This window comes from Phyllostomus hastatus, unplaced genomic scaffold, assembly GCF_019186645.2.
Source record: "Phyllostomus hastatus isolate PE091 unplaced genomic scaffold, TTU_PhHast_1.1 phas_scaffold_60, whole genome shotgun sequence".
NCBI lineage: Eukaryota > Metazoa > Chordata > Mammalia > Chiroptera > Phyllostomidae > Phyllostomus > Phyllostomus hastatus.
In genome coordinates, this window is record NW_025334038.1 from 9,395,530 (window position 1) to 9,416,420 (window position 20,891).

The following is a 20,891-nucleotide window of genomic DNA, read 5'->3' on the forward strand; positions in this document are numbered from 1 at the left end:
CATGCTGCCCTGCTGCATTTATTAGCAAAGTTCACCAGGCCAAAGGAATCAAGTATACACAAATTCCTAGGTGCCTTTCTACCTCTGCCTAAAAGGACAAAGTGGTTTCTGCTTGCCAATAAGTATGGGTGCTCCTAATGAAGAACAAGTGAAGAGTTCAGCAAACCTGGCCAAGCTGTCTTGTCTTAAAGATGAGAATGTAATTCAAAGACTCTGCTGATCCTCAGGTATGATGCCTTGCTACTTTTTAATAATTTGATTATATGAATCCATTTAATTAAAATGAGAGGTTCTCAAACTTTACAATAGAAGGCTGTAATATCAGTCAGCCATTTACAACAACATGGAAGGACCTTGAGGGCATCATGTTAAGTGAAGTGAGTCAGACAAAGACAAATACAGTATGATCTCATTTATATGTATAATCCAAAACTAAATAAAACCAAACTCAGAGAAAGAGAGATCAGATTTTTGGTTACCAGTGGTAAGGGGAATTGGATCGAGGTAGTCAAAAGTTACAAACTTCCAGTTATAAGATATGTGAATAGTCAGGATGCACTGTATAATATGATGAGTGTAGTTAACATTGCTATACTGATATATGAAAGAGAGTAGATCCTAAGAGTTCTCGTCATAAGAAAAAAATTTTACTCTTTTTTCTTTTGTATCTGTATGAGATGATGGATGGTAGCTAAACTTACCATGGTAATCATTAGAATATATATATGTAAGTCAAACCATCATGTAGTATACCTTGAACTTATCCAGAGTTGTACATCAATTAAATCTTGATAAAACTGGAAAAATAAGATAAAATAGGAAATGCTCTGAACTGAATTTTATAGCACCAAAGCACAACATCCTACTGACTTACTCTGGACTTGCCCCAGGGAGTGGCTGTTCACTCATAAACCATCCCATTGCCCCATCTTCCCTTAAGGCATAACCACTGATAAAAAAATAATCTCTTACATTTTAGCAACTAAGATTAGATCATGACAGAAACTTCAGTATAAGTTACATGTAAAATACCTTCTCTGAGTGGATATCAATATGCACATAGAGAGGAAACACTTGAATGTTGTTCTCCCCACACACACACTGCTGAGAAAATCAGAGCCCTGGGACAGAGGCTAACTGGCAAGCCTTCCCACAGTCCCACTTAAAGCAGGGAACACTGGGGGGCAATTTGTCCCTCCTGTAGGAGTGGGGGTGGGCGGAGGAGGGGGAGATGATCTGAAGCCAACTCCTTAAGAAAGACAGGAGAGTTGAACATGTAGGACAAGAGACCTGGGCAATCAGCAGCAGCAATAAAATCACCTATGGAGCAGAGAGGAGGATGTCTAAGCACTTGGGGATGGATGGAGGTAATAGCCCATAACCTGGATTCCCCATGAGACATTAAGAGAGCACAGCCCCCAGGGTTTTAACATTCATAATAGGTCACATTTCCTACAACCTGGGTGAAAAGAATTGCTTCAATCTTACCTTATAGGGACTGACCCTTACGTTTCTGCTCTTCAGTTAAGCAAAAAGAAGTGTCTCTTACGGTGCCACATCCTACGCTAGCATTAAAAAATATTACTTCTTTATCTAATTCATTTGCATATGTATTATTGCTCCCATTATATAGATGGGGAACTGAGGCTCAGAGTGTTGATGAACTTACTCAAAGTTAGTGATAGGAGCAGCATTGAACCCAGAACTAAAGAGTTCAAACTCTGCTCATTTCTGCCATACATACTCAGCATTTGAAACTTTTCAAAGTTCAGAAAAATCCAGAACCAAAAAAGATAAATTCTCTTTACTTCTCTAGCTAATAGGTAAAAGCAAGTTGCCTTTGTCAGGAAATTCATATTTATCTGTTTGTTGTCCCAAGAGATCTGCATTTTAATATGACTATTGGAGTGGGGGAGGGGAGCTATAAATAGAGGAAATGAATGCAATGGGGAGTTACTGATAATGTCATAGTTACAGGGGAAGGACAGGGGGGCTGGCTGTGTGATTACCCATCAGGTTCTTTGATAATCAATTTCCAGGTCTGCTTCTGCTAAAGGAGTTGGCAGAGAGCTAAGGTGGGTGACCTTCTAAGGTGTCCACAGGAAAAGAGGCAACTGATACCATTTCCAATGCTGTCTTCAGGGAAACACCTGGATTTAAGTTCAGTGGTAATGAGTAATCACAATGCTGGGCTGGTCTTTGGAATTCATAATCACCCTGCAGGGCACAGTTGCCCTCAAGAAACCATCTGTCTTTCCGCGGGTGCTGACCAAATAGTCATTGCTTCCCACCTCCCCAAAGCGTTTCTTCTCTAATTTCTCTGTGTTGAAAAGTCAAGAAGTAAATGAAAACTGTAAAAAGTGAGCTTCACTTCATGAATGCTTCATCACCTTCAGAAGTTCATATAAGAGGACAAATTATCCCAAGATTTATTTTTGAAAAGTTAGAGTTATAAAGATTTGATCAAAATGGATGAAGTAAATTAACAGGCATTTCCTACACACACAATAAAAAAATCCAGTCTCACAGGGCATGCTACTTCTATACAGAGGATCAGGATTGGTTTAAGTGGTTCCTTATTTGTTATTTGCTTCATGAGACAATCCTTAAATTAAAGCAAATTAAATATGCTATGACATATAAATCAAATGGAAGAACTATAAGAATTATAAGCTTTCAAGTTGATTACATTGGCATTTGTTTGAAAAGTTTTTGTTTTGGGTGTTAAAAAAAGTAAAAAGGACAAACTATGGATTGGTTATGTTGCTTAAAAGTCATTAAAAGGCATTGCATAGCAGTGCTGATTTAAAAATAAGATATGCTAATTTATACACTGATAGCAGAATAAATGAAAACTGGAAATGATGCAAAATAGATGAGTCTATCCTAGGCTTTGTCACTTCTTGATTTATCAGTATTAATAATAAAGTGTAATTTTATAACGAAATGATTTCCTCGGCATATAGAGCACAGTTCCCTGCAGCTGAAGAATAGAAGCCAGGTGAGTTCTGTGACTACCATATCTTGTTTTGCCACCACTTCAGCAGGGCCCCTGTTGCTGTTTTAAACTTTTGTGTTAATATGCAGAGTCTGCTGCCTGGGAGATTTGAACAAGCCTACAATTCAACCCAGTGAGCTCTGCCCAGTAGGAATTCAAGGTGAGACTGTAACTCCCTGTCCTGGCGTTCCAAGAGCCCACACTCTAGAGAGGGATGACAGGACACTTTGTTTCTTTTGGAAATTACATCCCAGATAAAGAAAATGAGGAAATGACAAAATCACATTCTGGGGGATATACAGAGTCTATTCCTTCACAAGTTTCAATTATCACCTGCCCCAGGCTGCCAATGCAGAGTCTTGTGAGAATCACTTCTTATTCCCCAGGAAAGAGGATTAGTATGTACTCTCTGCTATGAAATTAGCCCCAGGGCAGAGATACACAAGCTCACTACCAAAACTGAAATCACCCTGACCTGAGAGGAAGGGGAGCTTCCAAAGTCTTTCTCCAATTCCTTGGCATCCTGATAGGTGCCTCCTGAATGAATGTGAAAGGGCCTTTGGAAGACCCTTTCCAAAGTGTCTGCTATCGGACTGTAATAACAACTTAGTTATTGCTATATCACCAAAACAGATCCCCCTTCATTTCTTATTTTCTATGGACACTTTCTTTGTACTTTTCTCAACACAACAATGCAAGTGAGACTTCCAGAGAAGAGCAGCCACTTATATATGTCTGGCTTGAGGAACTAATTTGTCTGAATGTAGGTTTGCAGCGCAACACAACTGATTCACCTCAGCAGGTTATGTACAAGAGCAGCTGGAAGCAGGTGCCCAAAGAGCTGTAGAGAGAAGTTAAACGGGGCTGTTGCCTGCTGAGAGAGTGCAGGAGGATTGCTGTGAGGATCCCCCTGAAGCCCAGCACCCAGCACCCAGCACCCAGCAGCAAAGGGCATCAACAAGCAGGGAGGCAGAGAACCAATGGCAGCTGACAGTCTCGTGGACCAGCAGTTGGAGAAAACATATATTGGCTGCTCAGAGTAAAGGCTTGGGGACCTAATTTGAGTTGAAGAGATGGACTAACAAATGGTGACAGGCTCTCTGGACACCCTCAAAAAATGGTGGTTGTGAGAAGAGACCCAACCTCCAACCCCCTCACGCAAAGTCAGAGGTGAGAGGCATCATCAGTGACAAATGTTGGCCAACTGGAACCTGGCCTCCTGGAGGCCCTGGTTTTTGAAAGGACTGCAGACCCTGGGACAACATTTTACTCCTTCTGCTCCCTTTTTTGGCAAGTGGGACAACATTTTACTCCTTCCGCTCCCTTTTTTGGCAAGTGGGTAGTAACTCCTAGGCACAAATAAATCAAATCCAGAGCCTCAAACACTCAGAGATTAATATAAATTGACTGGCTGATTTCATTATAAGCAATTTGTTATGTGGAAGGAAATGAAAATGCAAATGGACTGAAAAGACCTAGTATCCCAACTCAAAATCAACAAGAATCCAGAGAGATAGGAAAAAAGAAACATAGTGAAGAAGAGGGACAAGAGACCTCCTGCCTCTCCTCATGTCTCTAGCGCTGACAAGAGGCAAAGTAGCTGGTGAGCCAATGAATGATAAGGATTAGTGATGGAGAAAACAGCCCAGAAGTCTGGAAGCAAAATGTCTCAGTCCTCAGGTCAACTCATCTGTGTGACTCACTAAAAGAATGCCCCCTCTCAGCACCCCCTGCAGCCTGCATGCCTGCCTGCATGCCTGAGAATAAGTGGAGGAGAATGTGAGGGTGCCAGGGAACAGGAGAGGAAGAGGCAAAAAGAACTGACTTCTTTCTAGCACTTTGACAACTGTCATTTTATAATGGGTGAGTATGGGATAAAAATGAATTTTTAAACAGATCAAACTTTACTCTGTTCATTACACACTTACTACTAGAATGTACCTTACTAAAAATACTTTCGAAAAAATTATTTTTTGAAATTGTGAGCTCATCTGTTTAAGAACCACGTAAGATTATTGGATAGGTATGTTTTTATATTTTTCCCCAAAATGTATTACCAGTGAATTTACCAAATTTACATCTGGCTGGCATCAAGAGGTTACAATATTACATAATTATTATAATATCAGTATTATATTCAATATATACTTACTAATCTGTTATAATAATTAGTTGATAATGAGCATGGTTCAGATGTTTTCCTGATGATCAGTGAAGCCCTTGCCTCTTTTCAGTGAAACCTTCAGAATCAGCTCTGGACACTGAGGAGCAGACGAGGCCATAAATCAGGCCTGCGCTCCAGAATTTACACTCACCTCAGCAAATGCCCACTCACTGCTTTTAGGGGAGAAAATCTGTCTGTTTTCTTTCTTCTCTTTTTTAATCCTCACGCAAGGATATGTTTTCATTGATTTAGAGACAGAGAAAGGGAGGATGAGTGAGAGACAGAGAAAACATCTATTGGTTGCCCCTCTCATATGCCCTGACCGGGCATCAAACCCTCAACCTTTCGGTGTACAGGACGATTTTCCAGCCAATTGAGCCACCTGGCCAGAGCCCTGCATGTTTCATGTGTCTCTCTCTAATAGAACTAGACTGCAAGAAGATTTTTGGTTATTTGGATTTCTGAGGAACCCATTTTATCATATGGATTTAGGACTATTTGCCCATCATATGCTGTTGGCCTGTAGTTACTTCTCTTTTTAAGCTGGAGTTCTGTACAGAGCTACTTCCCCAAATTACTACATACATGGGAGGAAGATTCCTCTAAAAGAATTCATCATCACTTTGGTATTTTATGAGATTACCAAAAACAATTTGACTTTGGCCCTAGGCACATACAAAGCAAAAAACAATAATGATGTCACAGGAAATGGTATTTTTCATGTTTCTAAGAAAGCTCTTTGTGGATCTGACAAAATTAAAAGAAAATCCTCTGCTTTCAGAAAAAAAAATCCACCCTGATAATGTTCCTTGTCAAATTTTTTAAAGTATTTCTTTTTTTCTTTGTTAAGTTGAAACACTGTCCTTTCAAAACAAACAACAGGCACATTTTACAAGCTGTAACTTTTTTTTTAAAGCAGTGGACACTTGCATTCTAGAAGAGCCCCACTCCACTACAACAGTTGAATACCTGTAAACACTGAACTTGTCAAGAGAGGTTGAGTCGGCCCTCGGTGCAGGGTAACTGATTAGAAAACCAGAAATTCGATTCAGCTTGCCAAGGGCATTTACATTTAGAAAGTTAAAATCACAAATAAAAGCAAAGACATATTTTAGATAGTTCTGAAATAGGAGTAATTATCAAAACTAATACGACAAGATGTTCTTATGTCCATAGCAGCTTGTATTTATAATCTCTCTTCCCACATCCAAATATTAAAATCCCTGATCCATTCTAGTACTTCAGTCACTCTGCTCTGGTTATAAAGTGAAACTGTATTTCCCAGTTCCTAGGTAGTGAGGCCCCAGGGTTGGGAATGATTTGACTCCTAATGGGTTAGTTCACCCTCAAAAGGCTGCCATCAGAAATCAGAGTAAGTGAATTTCTTCCAACACTTCATAGACTTATTACTGTAACATTAGGGTGACTCAGCATGTAAAGGCAATATCTGTTTCACAGGGGCATTTTTCTAGACCCCAAACTGGAGTCACTATATATTTTTTTCTTTTCCAAGGCCATGTAGCATTTTCTGACAAGCTATTAGAGTTTATAGAATGCCGCAGTTCTGTAACTGGGACTGCTCATCAATCATAGTGCTTTCTGAGTCATAGCTTGTCATTTTCATTCAGGACACTTGGTAAGTTATGTAGAAGCATCGCATCTAGAACTACTCAGACAACCACTATGCAAAGAGGTGCCAAGATCTGAGGTTTGGTTTCCCACTTGTACTCATGACATACTAGGCTTCATCATACTTTGTAGAGTAAGGATTAAAATGCCTAATTAGCTGTAACTAAGCAAACTGAGACCTTTTAATTAATCAAGCCAGCCAGCTTTCAGTTTCTGACATCAAAATTTACACTCTCTGTAATAAAGAAAAAGCAAGGCCACAGCTACATAACATTAAACCAACACACAATTAACAGCACTTTGTTCTAATTATCTCTGGGCACAATTAATGCTGGCCCCATGGCTCATTTTTCTTCTTTGATCGCTCTAAGAGTATTATTCATGGAGATTAGACCTTGATGCATTGGCCTTCTCTAAGATCTGGGGTTTTCTTACAAGTTCCCACACAAATCAAAGCCAGGCACATAACATATTTATACAGATTAATTCTTGACATATTGGCTTTTTCTAATACGTGCAGTGTTGCTAGCAAGTTCCGTGCAGATCTGCCCCCAGTGATGCAGAGTAGTCACAGGCCCCCTAACCCTCAGACTACTACCTCACACAGGGCATTTTCCTTTACCTTCAGCAGCCGGTCATAACTGATAAAAGGTTAAGTCTTGACAGGAGTTGGAAGGCTGAAAGTGCTGCTGTTTTACAGGTTGTAGATACTAACAAAACCCAAGGTAAGAGGAATCCTCAGCTGCCTATTACTATTGGGAAACATAAACTGCAGAAAAGTTCAGTTCCCCCATATCAATAGTGAAGAGACAGGCAGAAAGACAATAAGCACTGGCCATAGGTTCCTGGAGACTGGTACCACTTCAATTTATGGGATACATATATTTTTTTCTACACTCCAAAGGAGTTTCTTCCAAATTCAATAGGGGCCTAAGCTTTCAGACCATAAATATTCTCTCCACGGTTCAGGTCTGTTTGCAGTGCTACTTGGCGTGTTTGTTTGGCCACAATATTTTATGTTATAAAGAAGGGTGGATGCACTGGGAGGAACTGCAGCTCCAGGGCACTGTGGATACTCAAGGAGTGTTAGCTGGGACCATCGCTAAAGAGGTTAGAGGTTTGATTAGATGCTTCATGAATTTCAAAAACAAACACTGTTAGCTCTTAATATCCAAGTGTTGGATAGATGGGTAACTCAGGAACTTGCACTTACAGGATAGGCCAAGTCTTTCAGTTTAAGTTTTGGCAAATGTACCCAGGCTCCAGGCTGAGCCACGTCCTGGCGGCTCCTTGAAGACATTTTAAGCTTTGCTGCTTTTATCCAGGCAGCTCCTTCTGCCATTCCTCTCACCACTTATCTCAAAACACTCAGTTCAAATGGCATCTTCTTATCTTCTTGCCTCCTCCAAACAGAGTCCAGTTAGGTACTTTTATTTGGTACTCCATTCACACTCACACACACACACACACACACACACACACACACACACAAATATGCATATACAATTCTATAAACAGAACCATGGTGACTCTGTTTTTTATTTTTATTTTATTTTTGAAGATTTTACTTAAATACTTTTAGAGAGAGGGGAAGGGAAGGAGAAAGAGAGGGAAATATCAATGTGTGGTTGCCTCTCTCATGCCCCCTACTGGGGACATAGCCTGCAACCCAGGCATGTGCTCTGACCGGGAATCAACCTGTAACCCTTTGGTTTGCAGGCCCACGCTCAATCCACTGAGCTACATCAGCCAGGGCATATTTTTAACTTTTAAAAATATTAGTGTGTATTAGTTTTATTGTATAAATTAGTATATGACTGTCTTCCCTCCAACAATGTATCTCAAAGGCAGAGAAATGCTCTATGGATCTTTGTAACTCCAGCATTTAGTAGGAACCCAGGCGTAGTGACAGCCAAGAAGGGAGAAGGAAAAGAGTGGGGAAAGGGGGAGGGGGAGGAGAATCGAAGGGAGGGAAAGGTAGGGGAGGGGAGGGGAAAGGAAGGGAGGGGAGGACTGCAGAGAAAATAAGGGACATAATATCTAAGTAGCAACATACCTTTCTGAGTAGTATTTAAGCAATTCTGACATTTAAAGAACTAAAACCAAAGAACTTTGCCAAATCATGGCATTGATGGGACTGTCAGTTGTGATACTCCACCCTACAATGGCCAAGATGTGAGCTTATGCCCATGACATCCTTCCCTGCAGACTAGGAGTGTGGATGGAACTATGAGGAAAGAGATTCAACTTTTGCATGGTTGATCAATAGGTACAAGCTTGGAAGCTCCTGGTTAGCAATTTTACCACTGTACAGAAAGGGCCTGCCTAAGAATGAAACCAACTAAAGGAGAGCAAAGCTGCACGACTGAAAAAAAGTCTCCGACGTGGTCTCTTCATCCCCTGTTCCACTTCTGTTTCTAGTTACATGACCATTCTTTGTTTTGCTCAAGACAGTCTGCATAGGACATCCTTGACTTGTGACTGAAAGAGCTATCACAGTAACTTGACAAAAGAGCAAGGTTGCTATTGTAAAGTTTTCTCAAGAATGTAGATCTTTGAAGTACTTTCAGCAGCCCATGGACCCTCCTATCACTCTCTTCTATAATGAGCAGGAATGGTGGCTCCTTTGGGCTGCTTTGGGTGCTTTTTCCCTAACTGTGCTGCCCTCATCTGAGCCATCTCTGGGATTCTTAAGTGGATATCAAAAAATCTGTTTATCTACATAACTTTTTTAAAAAAGATCACATTTTAAATATTGGAATATATAACATATTTGTGTTTAAAGGCTTATGGACCTGATGCTTATCACAACATCACAATAATGAAAACGTGTCAACAACCTTAGTAGCCAAGAGAAGGGACTCAATAAATGGTACTCAGCATCCATTTTATAAATTACTACACAGCCACTAAATTCTATTTTAAGGAACACTGAGGAACATGGGAAAATAGTTTTCATGTTACATTAAAAGGCAAGCTACTAAACTGTATAAAGTGATATTTTATGGTTTCCTAATTTGATTAAGTACAACAGAGAATAAAAAAGACTGTAAATAAAAATACTAAAATGTCAACAGCAGATATATCTGCTTGCTGTAATTCCAATATTTCTACTTCCTTATATTTTCCTAATTTTCTATATGGTGATTATTTACTACTTTTATAGTCAGAAAACTACTAGCACAAAGTTATATACTGACATAGGCAGGGATTTATTTTTTTTACTTCAAACCCCTTTACCACAGAGGAGTTTTTGTCTCTGATCCTAGTGTAGGTGACCCACAATTGGATACAAATTAATCAGGGGGGAAATATACCAGGTACTTTAAGCAGAGATGTCTGGAGTCACTTGTCAGCAAGCTGTCATAGAATCTAAAAATGGAAGGAAATGGTTAAGGATTTCTATTTAGATTACCACCAGCTGATTTATAACTTTAACTTTTTTTTTTTACATTTTCTTAGAATTAGTGAGGATAAAAGTAAGGAAGCTTAAACTCCTATGAACTAAACCTAAGTATTTGAAAAGATTTGAATATCACTCTAAAAGTTGTATCTGTGGTTCTCAATCCTGGTTGTGCATCAGAATGACCTGCAGTTTTTATAAAAACACACATTTAGTTATCCATCTTAGACTTAGAGACTTGAAATTTCCCAGGTTGTCTTCTAGGTCTCTGAATTTCTAGAAGTTCTGTTGGGAACCACCCTGCCTGGTATCAGAAGCTGTAACCCCCACCAAGGCTAAGGCTAAGGGAACCATCTTGGACCATAAGCCAGCAAGGGGACAAAAGCTTATCTCCCTGGCAGGAGTGCCACTTCTGCTCCTTTTACTTCACCCTGCCTGGCCCCCAATGCTTGGTCAGTTAGCCAATGACGGGTAAGATTCCCCAAGGGGGGAATGATCTAAAACAGGCACGATCACGTGCAAGGCCCCCATAGAAGGACTTTGGGGGCTACAGCAAAAGGGGATGATGGACCCCCACCCCTCAGCTTTGACAAAACCTGAGTCCTCATTGTCTGTGAGAAATTCTCCTAATCCCTTGGCTGCATTAATTCCCTTGCTCCACCTAAGCCTGAAACAATGACAGAGGGTGGTGCAGCCCTGTGATGGAAAGGGCGAGTTCCCTGGGTGATCAGGCCTAAGAAAGAATATGTAAAATCCCGTGAAACCTGCTTTGTTTAGAATGCTCTCAATTAAATGATAAGGGTCCAAACAAGAAGTAAGTTTGTTCCTCAAAATTTTACAGCTCTTTAGCTATCTGACCCTGACTCAAAATAGACCCTCAGACTTCTTTGTTATCTATTGTTTGATCCTTACTTCCTGGCAATGATTAATGAGCTTTACCTGAATTCCTGTCAAAACGAACCCAATAAAAGCCTTCTCGGGCAGGAGAATGGTGCACTCTCCACTAGAGAGAGTGGCCGTTTCACACCTATTTCCCCACAGGACTCAGTTATCCATGTATATATTTTTCTCATGTTTCAACAAGCATCCGAAGCCACAATGGATATCGCTGGCCCGGTATCCTCCACAAAGTTCTGTTTCTGCACAAGGTTCGTCCCTCTTGTCTGCTTGTAGGTTTCACTTGTAATTTTCTATTTCTTTCTCCTGCACTGTGGATTTCTCCCTTTCCATGCAATCCTTCCTATACATGTACACTAGCATGCACTGATGTCACCTCTTTGTAAAAGCTTCTCTTGTATTATGTCTTTGTTCAGGTATGACTTTCCCCATGTCAACTCAATTGCAGGAACACTTTTCAAAAGAGCTGTCTGTCCATGCTGACTCCATATCATTACCTTCCTGCTTATTCCAAAAACACACACACACAAAAAAACAAAAAATAAAAAAACTGTTGCTGTCATTCTTTTAGCTGACCCATCCCTTCCAGAATGAATGAGGAATTCTGTGTTTTATCTTTCCTATTCTCTTAGCTGCATTTGACAGGCTGCCCTTGAAAAACTGTCTTCTTCAGGTATCTCTGACACTGCCTCCTGCTCCCTTTCTGATTCCCTGCCACCACCTGAACTCCTCTTTCCTAGACACATCAGCAGGCTCTTCTTTCTCAGCCAGACCCCTGCTGGAGAGGCAACCAGGGCTCAGTCCTCTGCCCTCGAGATCCACATTTACACTTATCTCTACACACCCTTATGCAGTCCTACAATGTAGACTGTTTCATCTATATGCTGATGACTCAAATATACCTAGCCCTGATCTTGGTCTCTGATATCCAACTACCTATGGAACACCATCCTTTGAATGTCTAACAGGCATCTCAACTTAACATGTATCAAAAACCCTAATGATTGTACATTCTTCCCAGCAAGTCACTTGTCCTCCAAGCCTTGCCTCTCTCAGAAATTTGGTACAACCCCATACTCAGTTGCTAAGGCCAAAAAACTAGAAATCACCTTTGATTTTTCACTTTCTCTTATACTTCACATCCAATTCATCAGTAATTCCAGGTTTTACTTCTAAAATTTATTCTTACTTGACCATTTCTTACTAGCATAGTATAGCAGAACCATACAACTGGAGTTCAAATTCTGATTCTCACACTTACTTTGTGACCTTAGGTAAGTTATTAAAAGTTTCTGGGGTACAATTTCCTCATCTTTAAAATGTACATGATAATAATCATATCTACCTCACCCACAGGATTGCTATGAAAATTAAAATAGTGTATATATTTATTAACTGGAACAGTTCTTGGAATATAGTAATCCTCATATAAGGGCTTGCCAATGTAGACAGCTTTATTATTCACCCCTCAAGGGTGAATATAATATAATATTTATTATATTATAATAATAACATAATTATTATTATATCACAGAGTCCAGTGATATTATTCTACAGTATTATTATTATTCCCTACTAGTCCTAGGTACCTACCCTAGACCAGTTTACTAATAGCTTTCACCTGGAATCTAAAACAACCTCCTACCTGGTATTCACTGTCTTGCTATTATAGCCCATAAAGCAGCAAGAGTTGTCTTTCTAAAGCACAGGTCAGATCCTGTTACATCCCTAGGTGAAAATCCCTAATGGCTTCCATTTACATTGATAGTTATGTTCAGTGTCTTTACTGTGACTGTGGCCTGTAAGGCTTTACAAGGCCTGGACCCTATCTACCTCTCTTAACTCATCTTCCAATTTTTTAATCTTCAAACTTATTTCCCAGTACAAAGTTATTATTTCTGTTTCTCTAACCTGCCAAGCTCTCTACCATCACTGGGATTTCAAACTTGCAGTTTCTTCTTATTCTTCACACAGATTTTCACTCAGCTGTCTACATTTTATTATTTATATTATACTCAACTGGCCCCATATCAGAGGCCATTGGAGGTAAATACTTCTTCAATTTTCACCCTCACTCACCTATTATATCACCTAATTTTTCTTATTCAGAGGCACTTATTAGCCTTTTTATTTGCTTATTTTCTTATTTATTATGTTATTAACTATGTATTTTTTGTCTGTGTCCCCTGGGGTTGGAGGGGCCATGAAAATGGATATAACCCCAGTATCCAGAACAGCATTTGGCCCATAAGAAGTATTAAATAAATATCTATTAACTACAAAATCAACATTGTGATATGCAGCCAAGTTGAAGAATTACTATATTAAACTACCTCATTTTAAACAAGAATTACTGATTAAGAAAAATGCTTATGCTTAGAATTTTAATGGTCACACTTTCATGGAAAGGTATAACTGAGTAGAAAAAGTTGTTATTTACTTTAGCACATTCACTTGCCATATTTCTCTGCACAAAATACACTTACCTATAAGAAGCCAAGTTCTCCTGACCTTGAGGCTATAGCTAAGGTATTAGCATTTACTTGGAGGCTCAGAACTCCCAGGGAGCCTCAGGCCTCTTCTCTCCATGGCTAGAATCTGAGAGTCAGAGATGCTATGGGAGTTGACAGTGAGCTAAGGGGATTTAATCTTGGTTTCTAGTCAGATATGAAGTTGGTCAATGAGTGGGGAGACAGGGCTAAGCGTGATGAGGAAGGGGACACAAAAAATTTCAAGGAACATGCCATGAGCAAACCTGGGGCCTAGAGCCAAAACCCAGGAAGAGAGAACAGGGAAAACATAAGATCAAGTCAGTAGATTGTGAAGGTCAAATCTGAGAAGATCCCTTAAATCAGTGGTGTGGGATGAGGTGGAAAGCAGGAAGTGGTCCTTTGCTAGAAGGGGCCTGAGACATGTTAAAATTGATGAGTTTTATTCTGAATAAGCAGTGTCTGAGATAGTAGCCTTGAAAATCTAAGTTAAGAAAAAAGAAAAAACATAACCCCTAACACTTAAAGTTATGGAAAGTTAAGTGGTGTCCAGGTTATCCATGGGGTCCCTTATGGCAGAAATACAAAATATACCAAATGGTTTCTCCACTAGACATCAGGACTCTAAACAAAAATTGTAATTAGTTTCAGGGAAAGTAGTTGCTGGGAGGTGAGGTTAAGTGGCCTACTCTTCTTCATGAACAACTGAAAATTACTGAAACCAAGACACTGAGCAGAGAAACAAGTGCTAAGAAGAGAAAGGAAATATGTGTGCATGTGTGTGTACTGATATTGTTTTGATTACTGGCCCCAGAGTTCTTTTTGAAAGGTAAATGTCTTATTTAGCAAAATACCTCAACGAGCTCAGGGAATGCTATGGAATGAGACCTTGAGTGGACTTCAAAGACCTATAAAACTCTGAATAATAAATAATGGGGGACTTGGCTGAGAGAGAGGGAGTGAGCAGGAAAGAGCTGGCCATGCTCCAGGGGAGGAGGCTGGGGATTTAGAAGAAGGGCAAGTGTGAAATGTCCTGCAGCTAAATGACTTAGAAAAATCTGAGCTGTCTAAAGATCAAGTTCAAAACCTTTGGAATATTCTGCCATGACCACATACCCTTTGTGGGGCTGGATTTTGTAAAAAATCAGGTAATAAGGCTCTGTTTTACATGATGTTGGAAAGAAGATTGAAGGATTTAAAGTTGAGTAAAAGTAGGAATTCAACCCCAGAAAAAGCCACAAGAAAAACAATTCTGAGGTAGGGGTAACACTAGACTTCCCTCATGCTAAGGGATACTGTGCCTGAATAGGATTTACTTAATCCTCAAAGTCAGGGGATCCTCAATCTAGGTTGTTTTTAAAGATTCTCATGACATGAATCAAGACTGTAGTATTATCAGCCCTAGCTGGTGTGGCTCAGTGGATTGAATGCCTGCGTGCGAACCAAAGGGTCACTGGTTCAGTTTCCAGTTGGGGCACATGCCTGGGTTGTAAGCCAGGTCCGCAGTTGGGGGCGCACAAGAGGCAACCAAACATTAATGTTTTTCTCCCTCTCTTTCTCCTTTCCTCCCCCTCTGTCTAAAAATAAATAAATAAATAAAATTAAAACAAAAGAAGATATGAAAATACTTTTTTGGTTTTCTAAAATCTTACTGTACGACATCAAAATCTGCCAAAGTAATTTTAAAGAATTATATTTAATGCCCCTGCAATCTTCCCAAACAGCCTTTTGTTGAAGTACACATATCTGTGCAGGGTTCTGACTGGCCCTGAATGCACTCTGTCAGAATGGACCCTCTATTTTCCCACAATAATTGCTACCTTATGCAAATGATTACACAGAAAGTACATATAGTAAATATTTAAAAATAAAATTAAGTAAATTAGGAAACATGAAATTCATATGAAAATTGGATGAGACCATATATGTGTATATACACATATATGATACACATTTAATGAAGATCTCTTTTTATTATCTGTTCAAGTAGACAGTAGTAAGATATTTGGGGGCAAGGGGAGAGTAAACTCAGTATTGAGCAAAGAACTTCAGAAAACAAGCAGTAACACTCTGCCTAGAAAAAATTAATTTAGAAAATAAAATATTTTTATGAATTAAAATGGTGGGGCTTAATGACATGTAGAGATATCATCTATTGCATCCAATTATCACCATGTGCAAGAGTGGTTACCTGAAGTAGCGAGATCTCTGTGAAAGTTAAAAATAAAATAAAAAAATAAAATACTGCTTCTCTTTTACTTCCCAGTAAGGGTTTAAGAAACATTGCTGCCAAAGATATTTTGACTTCCAATAGAGATGGCTGTGTAGGCAGAGATGGCTGTGTAGGCAGACATGGCTCGATGCTTCTCACAACCACATCAAAATTACAACTAAAATACAGAACAGTCATCACTCAGAACTATCAGGAATCAAGTTGAATGGAAGTCTGACAACTACAAAATCAAGTTGAATGGTAGTCTGACAACTATGGAACTAAAGACAGCACATCCATCCAGACTGATAGGAGGTGTGCAGATGCAGAGCAGGCTGGTCCCACACCCATGTGTGGTGGATAAAAATTTGGGAGTGATATCTAAGGAGCAAAAAGTCCCAGGCCCATACCAAGCCCCAGAACCTAGGGTTCCAGTGTCAGGAAGATAAGTTCTCACAACTTCTGACTGTAAAAACCAAGGAGGTTTGAGTTGGTGGAAGAAACTGCTGGAACCCTAAGCAGTTCTTCCTAAGAACCCACACTTGGATTCACCTACTCAGACTCACTCCCTCTGAGCCTCAGCACCAGAACAGTAGCTTGAAAGGCACCAGTGGTATATATAGAGAAAATAAAGTGTCTGGCATCAAGGTGAGCAGAGGTCATTGTCCCTTGTCTAAACCCTCACCCCAGAGAGCTGGCAAGCTGGTGCCATATCTGAGACTCCATCAACTGGGCTAACACTGTAGGACACACCTTGGAGATCTCCAGAGACTCTGCCCCACCCACCATACTGCCCCACCCAAGCACCTTTTCCATATGAATGGCTGATCTTGGCTCATGCTTCACAACTTCTTAAAAATAGCAAGAGAAAAGAAGTTAGTTAACTACAGGGGAATTCCCATAAGACTATCATCAGCTAATTTCTCAAAAGAAACTTCAGGCTAGAAGGGATGGGCAAAAAATATTCAATGTCATGAAAAGCAGGGACCTACAGCCAAGACTTGTCTACCCAGAAAAGATATCATTTAGAATGGAAGGGCAGATAAAGTGCTTCCCAGAAAAGAAAAAACTAAAGGAGGTCATCATCTCCAAACCATTATTATAGGAACTGTTACAAAGATTTATTAAAGAAAAACATCAAAACTATGAACAATAAAATGACAAAAAATACATATCTATCAACAATTGAATCTAAAATACAAACTAAGCAAACAAAAAAACAATGACAGAATCATGGATAAGGAGAATGTTTTAATGGTTGCCAGATAAGAGGTGGGTGGAGGAGAATTGGTGAAGAGGTGAAAGTGAGGGATTAAGAAATACAAATAGGTAGTTACACAAGTGCCATGGAGATGCAAAGCACAACATAGGAAATGGAGTAGCCAAAGAACTTATATGCATGACCCATGGACATGAACAATGGCAAGGAGGTTGCCTGAGGGAGTTGGAGGTGCTGGGTTGAGGGGGACCAAAGGGGGACAAAATCGGGACAACTGTAATAGCATAATCAATAAAACGTAATTAAAAAAATAAACTAGTGGGAGCTAATAAAAAAAGGTATTTTTAAAATACCTCTTGATGAAGTGTTCTTCACAATGTTTTTTCAGTGACAATTAGGTAAACTAAGAGCATTTTTCACTGTAATTATAAGTCAAACTAACAATTTAAACACATGGTTCTAGGGAAGTAAGAACTTGTAATATCCTCTCATTCCCATTGTTAAATCCAGCTAATTTCTCCTCAAGACAAAGATACAAGTTTCCCAAAATCCTCAGATAGAAACCTCAGTGTTTCTTGAGAAGGTCTTCCCACTTTTCACAGTGACTATCTTAAAAAAATGAAAAAAGTATGAGAACGTTTTGGAAGAAAGGAGGAATTTCTGGCCATTTCCCCAGGGGAGCTGCCAGAGGTTCCCTAAGTTGTCCTCTCTTCTGTCCATGTGTGACACCACTTGCCTAACCTCTCTACCTTCAGTCACTTCTGGATGCAGTAGCTGATATTTTTTGTCATTCAGAGTTCTTGTGTTGGCTATTATATCCAGATAAATAGGGAAAAAATGATTTAAGGAATGTCAGGACTCTTGGAGGAGATGCATAGAAGAGCCCATGTGCCAGGCATTGCCGTACAAATATTAAGTTACTGAGTCCTCATTACTTTCCTGAAAGGTTAAGTCACTATTATTAGCCTCATTTTTGTAGTTGAAGAAACAGGCATGGAGACCCTAATTAATTTGCCCATGGTTTCGAGACTAAATAGAAAGTAGTATAACTAGGATTCAAACCAAACTCTGGAAGTCTGGTTCCAAAGTCAAAATCTTAACAAATTTCTTTACTGTTGCTGAGGAAATTAGAGTAAAAAGGGTGTGTCCACTATAGACCATGTGGTAGATTCAAGGGAAAATGTTAGGAACCAATCATAGAAAACAAGATGTCTCCAATTTTACTTCTTCACTCTGCTGAACTTTTCAGGATTCTTTAGACCCAATGGGAGAACTACATTTTTAGAGGTTCTGAATGAAGGTCACTTGTACTTAGTTAAGAGATGGGCCATCCATAGTTCTTGCTTAGAAGTTATTATGTCTCAGTTCTATAGGCTAACAGGAAATTTACTAAAAGGAGATGAGTCCACTCATAGAAAAAGACATTTTTGCTGAATCTCTCAGCATTTAAAATCTCAATCAAGAACTAATACCTGGAATGTTCTTTGAGGACTGCTATACACAATCAGGAATTAACACTTGAAGTGACATTAAATGCCATTGAGATTCCATTTGTATGAAATGTAATAGATTGGCCATTTCAAACCATGTCTTGAAGGACTGTTATGGTTCAAAAACCTCTCTGAAGCACCCTTTAGCTAAGCTTCATCTCTATGTTCATGATTTACACAGTGAACTTCTGCACAGATTTTTTTTTAAATAATGGTTCTGTCTAAAATTCATTTTTACAGTTATCCTTATATTGTATTAAGTATTTATTTATTAATTCACTTATTCATTCATTATACTAGGTATTGAGTAAATGAAGAGAATTATCAAACAGCCTCTACTTTCAAGAAACTTGCAATTTTAGGGGAACTGGTCCAGTTTGAGCACTGGACTGAATTTAAAGTGAATTATTGTCCAATGTACTCTGGTTAAGGCAATACAATCACAGTCACTGGGTCAAGAGTCTTTGAGCACAATGGGAAGACTAGAACCTATTAGTCTGGGGAACTGAGAAGTGAGAAAAGCAGATTTATACTCAGTCAAAACCAATGCCAATGGAAGAAGCAGAACACATATTTTTTTTAAATGTGTTAAAATTGCTTTATTTCTTACCTCTAGCGCTTTCAATCTTTGTAACAGCAATTTGGTCTTTTCTTTCCCCTCATCTGCACTGCTGCTTTCACTCCCTGCATCTTCATCCACCGCCATTTGAAGATCTTCCAAAGCTTCTTTGTGTTTTCTCTCATCCTCTGGCTGCTTTTCCTGAAGCAAGAAAGAATTATTGTTTACAATAATCTCCACTACAAAATAAGCAAGAGTCTACAGATGAAAATTTGGAATCTCCCTATTGCTTTTGCATTCTTTCTGGGGCTTAGGTAGAGATTTTGCTAAACAAATTCTGAGTGGTGCTTATATTAGTAAACACAGTAGATATTTTTTCATGATTTCTGGCAGAACAAAGCCATTGGGCCACCACCTCTGAATACACATGTCCTCTGCCCAGTTGGAGAAGTGACCTAGCCAACAAAGCCTTGGGTGGAGTCCTGTGATTAATCCATTTTTATCTGCACCATAAAATTCAGCTGTGCTTTAAACTGGGCAAAAATAAATCAACCTTTATACTTTGATTTGTCAACAGCTTAGCTCCTCAAAAAAGTATCATTAAAGTCATTGGGCACAAAGCCATTTAAATAATAAGGGAAATATTCAAGAAATATTGACATGATAGTGAAAGAAGTGAATTCTTAGAATTCAGAATTCTAAGCTAAACCCAATTAGTTCCTTTGGCTCAGTAATGACACACCTTCTACAAACCCCTCAGTCCCCTGTCTAGCACTCCAGGATTTGTAGCACAACCTTGAGGCAGACATAAAATGTTGTTATCTTGTCTTACCTCCCTGTTGGAATCACCTCACTCAGCCCCATCTCTGGCAGCTTTTTGGAAGTTGAGAAGTATTAATTTGAGCCTCACAACTGGCTCTTGTTTTCAAGGGAAAAAGAAATGTCAAGAGAACAAATATCATGTGAAAAAAATGTCATCTGTTTTGTATGTGCAACCAGACCCTGATGCTACAGAACCAGGTGGCATTACTCCATTACACTAATTCTAACCACAATACTGGAAATCATTGTCTTCATGCAGCTGGTTGTCAATCATGGGTTGCATTATCAATAATCAGAGATATTTTATATTTAGCACTAAAGTCATTTGCAAACACAGAAGCACAAAAGAAATGATTCTTAACCTCCAGGAACTTATACTATGTACTTGGAGAAGAACAGCATAACAGAAAAAAACAAATAAATGGGTTTTCAAACTGTGCCCACAAGGGTGCTTTGGAGGTTTCAAAAATGTTTAACTTATTTTTTGAAAATAAATTATGAATTATATAAGAATAACTTTGTGTATATGTACATATATGTATATTTGCTGATATATACCTATACCTGAAGACCACATAATATCTTACCCCATGGTAGTCTGTTTTGTATAGATTACAAGATACAATTTCTCCTGTCATCTCTCTGTATAAACACAGAATTGATTAGGAAGGTGACAGCTCTTTATGGAATCAGGCCTGTCTAATCACACACAACATGTGAGTGTGTCCACTTCTGTAGCATGAGTGAGTTCTACTCAGATAAATGTCGGGCAAGTTTAAGGTGAAGATCTGTAGGACAGAGTAAAATTCCAGATCATGGCAGTACATTTACAGCTTTGATTCTTTATGGTTTGGTTGCCTGTCAGACTTTCATTTCCATGAAGAGGAATATGAAGTCTGTAGATTTATGAACTCAACTGTCAAATGAAAAGGTTCTTCTACATCTCTCTTAAGATTTGATATTACTATAAACCTTTAAACTGGAAGTATAAAGAAAATTGTCTAAAAAT

At 39.1% G+C, this 20,891-nt stretch overlaps 1 protein-coding gene across 3 annotated transcripts in view; it reads right to left on the minus strand.

Annotated features, from left to right (window-relative positions):
• NCKAP5 (NCK associated protein 5) overlaps positions 1-20,891 on the minus strand; it is an 881,281-nt gene that overhangs the window by 275,374 nt on the left and 585,016 nt on the right. For all 3 annotated transcript variants that reach the window (XM_045826267.1, XM_045826268.1, XM_045826269.1), the window contains one exon: positions 19,112-19,261. In XM_045826267.1, the coding sequence (XP_045682223.1) occupies positions 19,112-19,261 (150 nt within the window). The remainder of the gene's footprint in view (positions 1-19,111; positions 19,262-20,891) is intronic.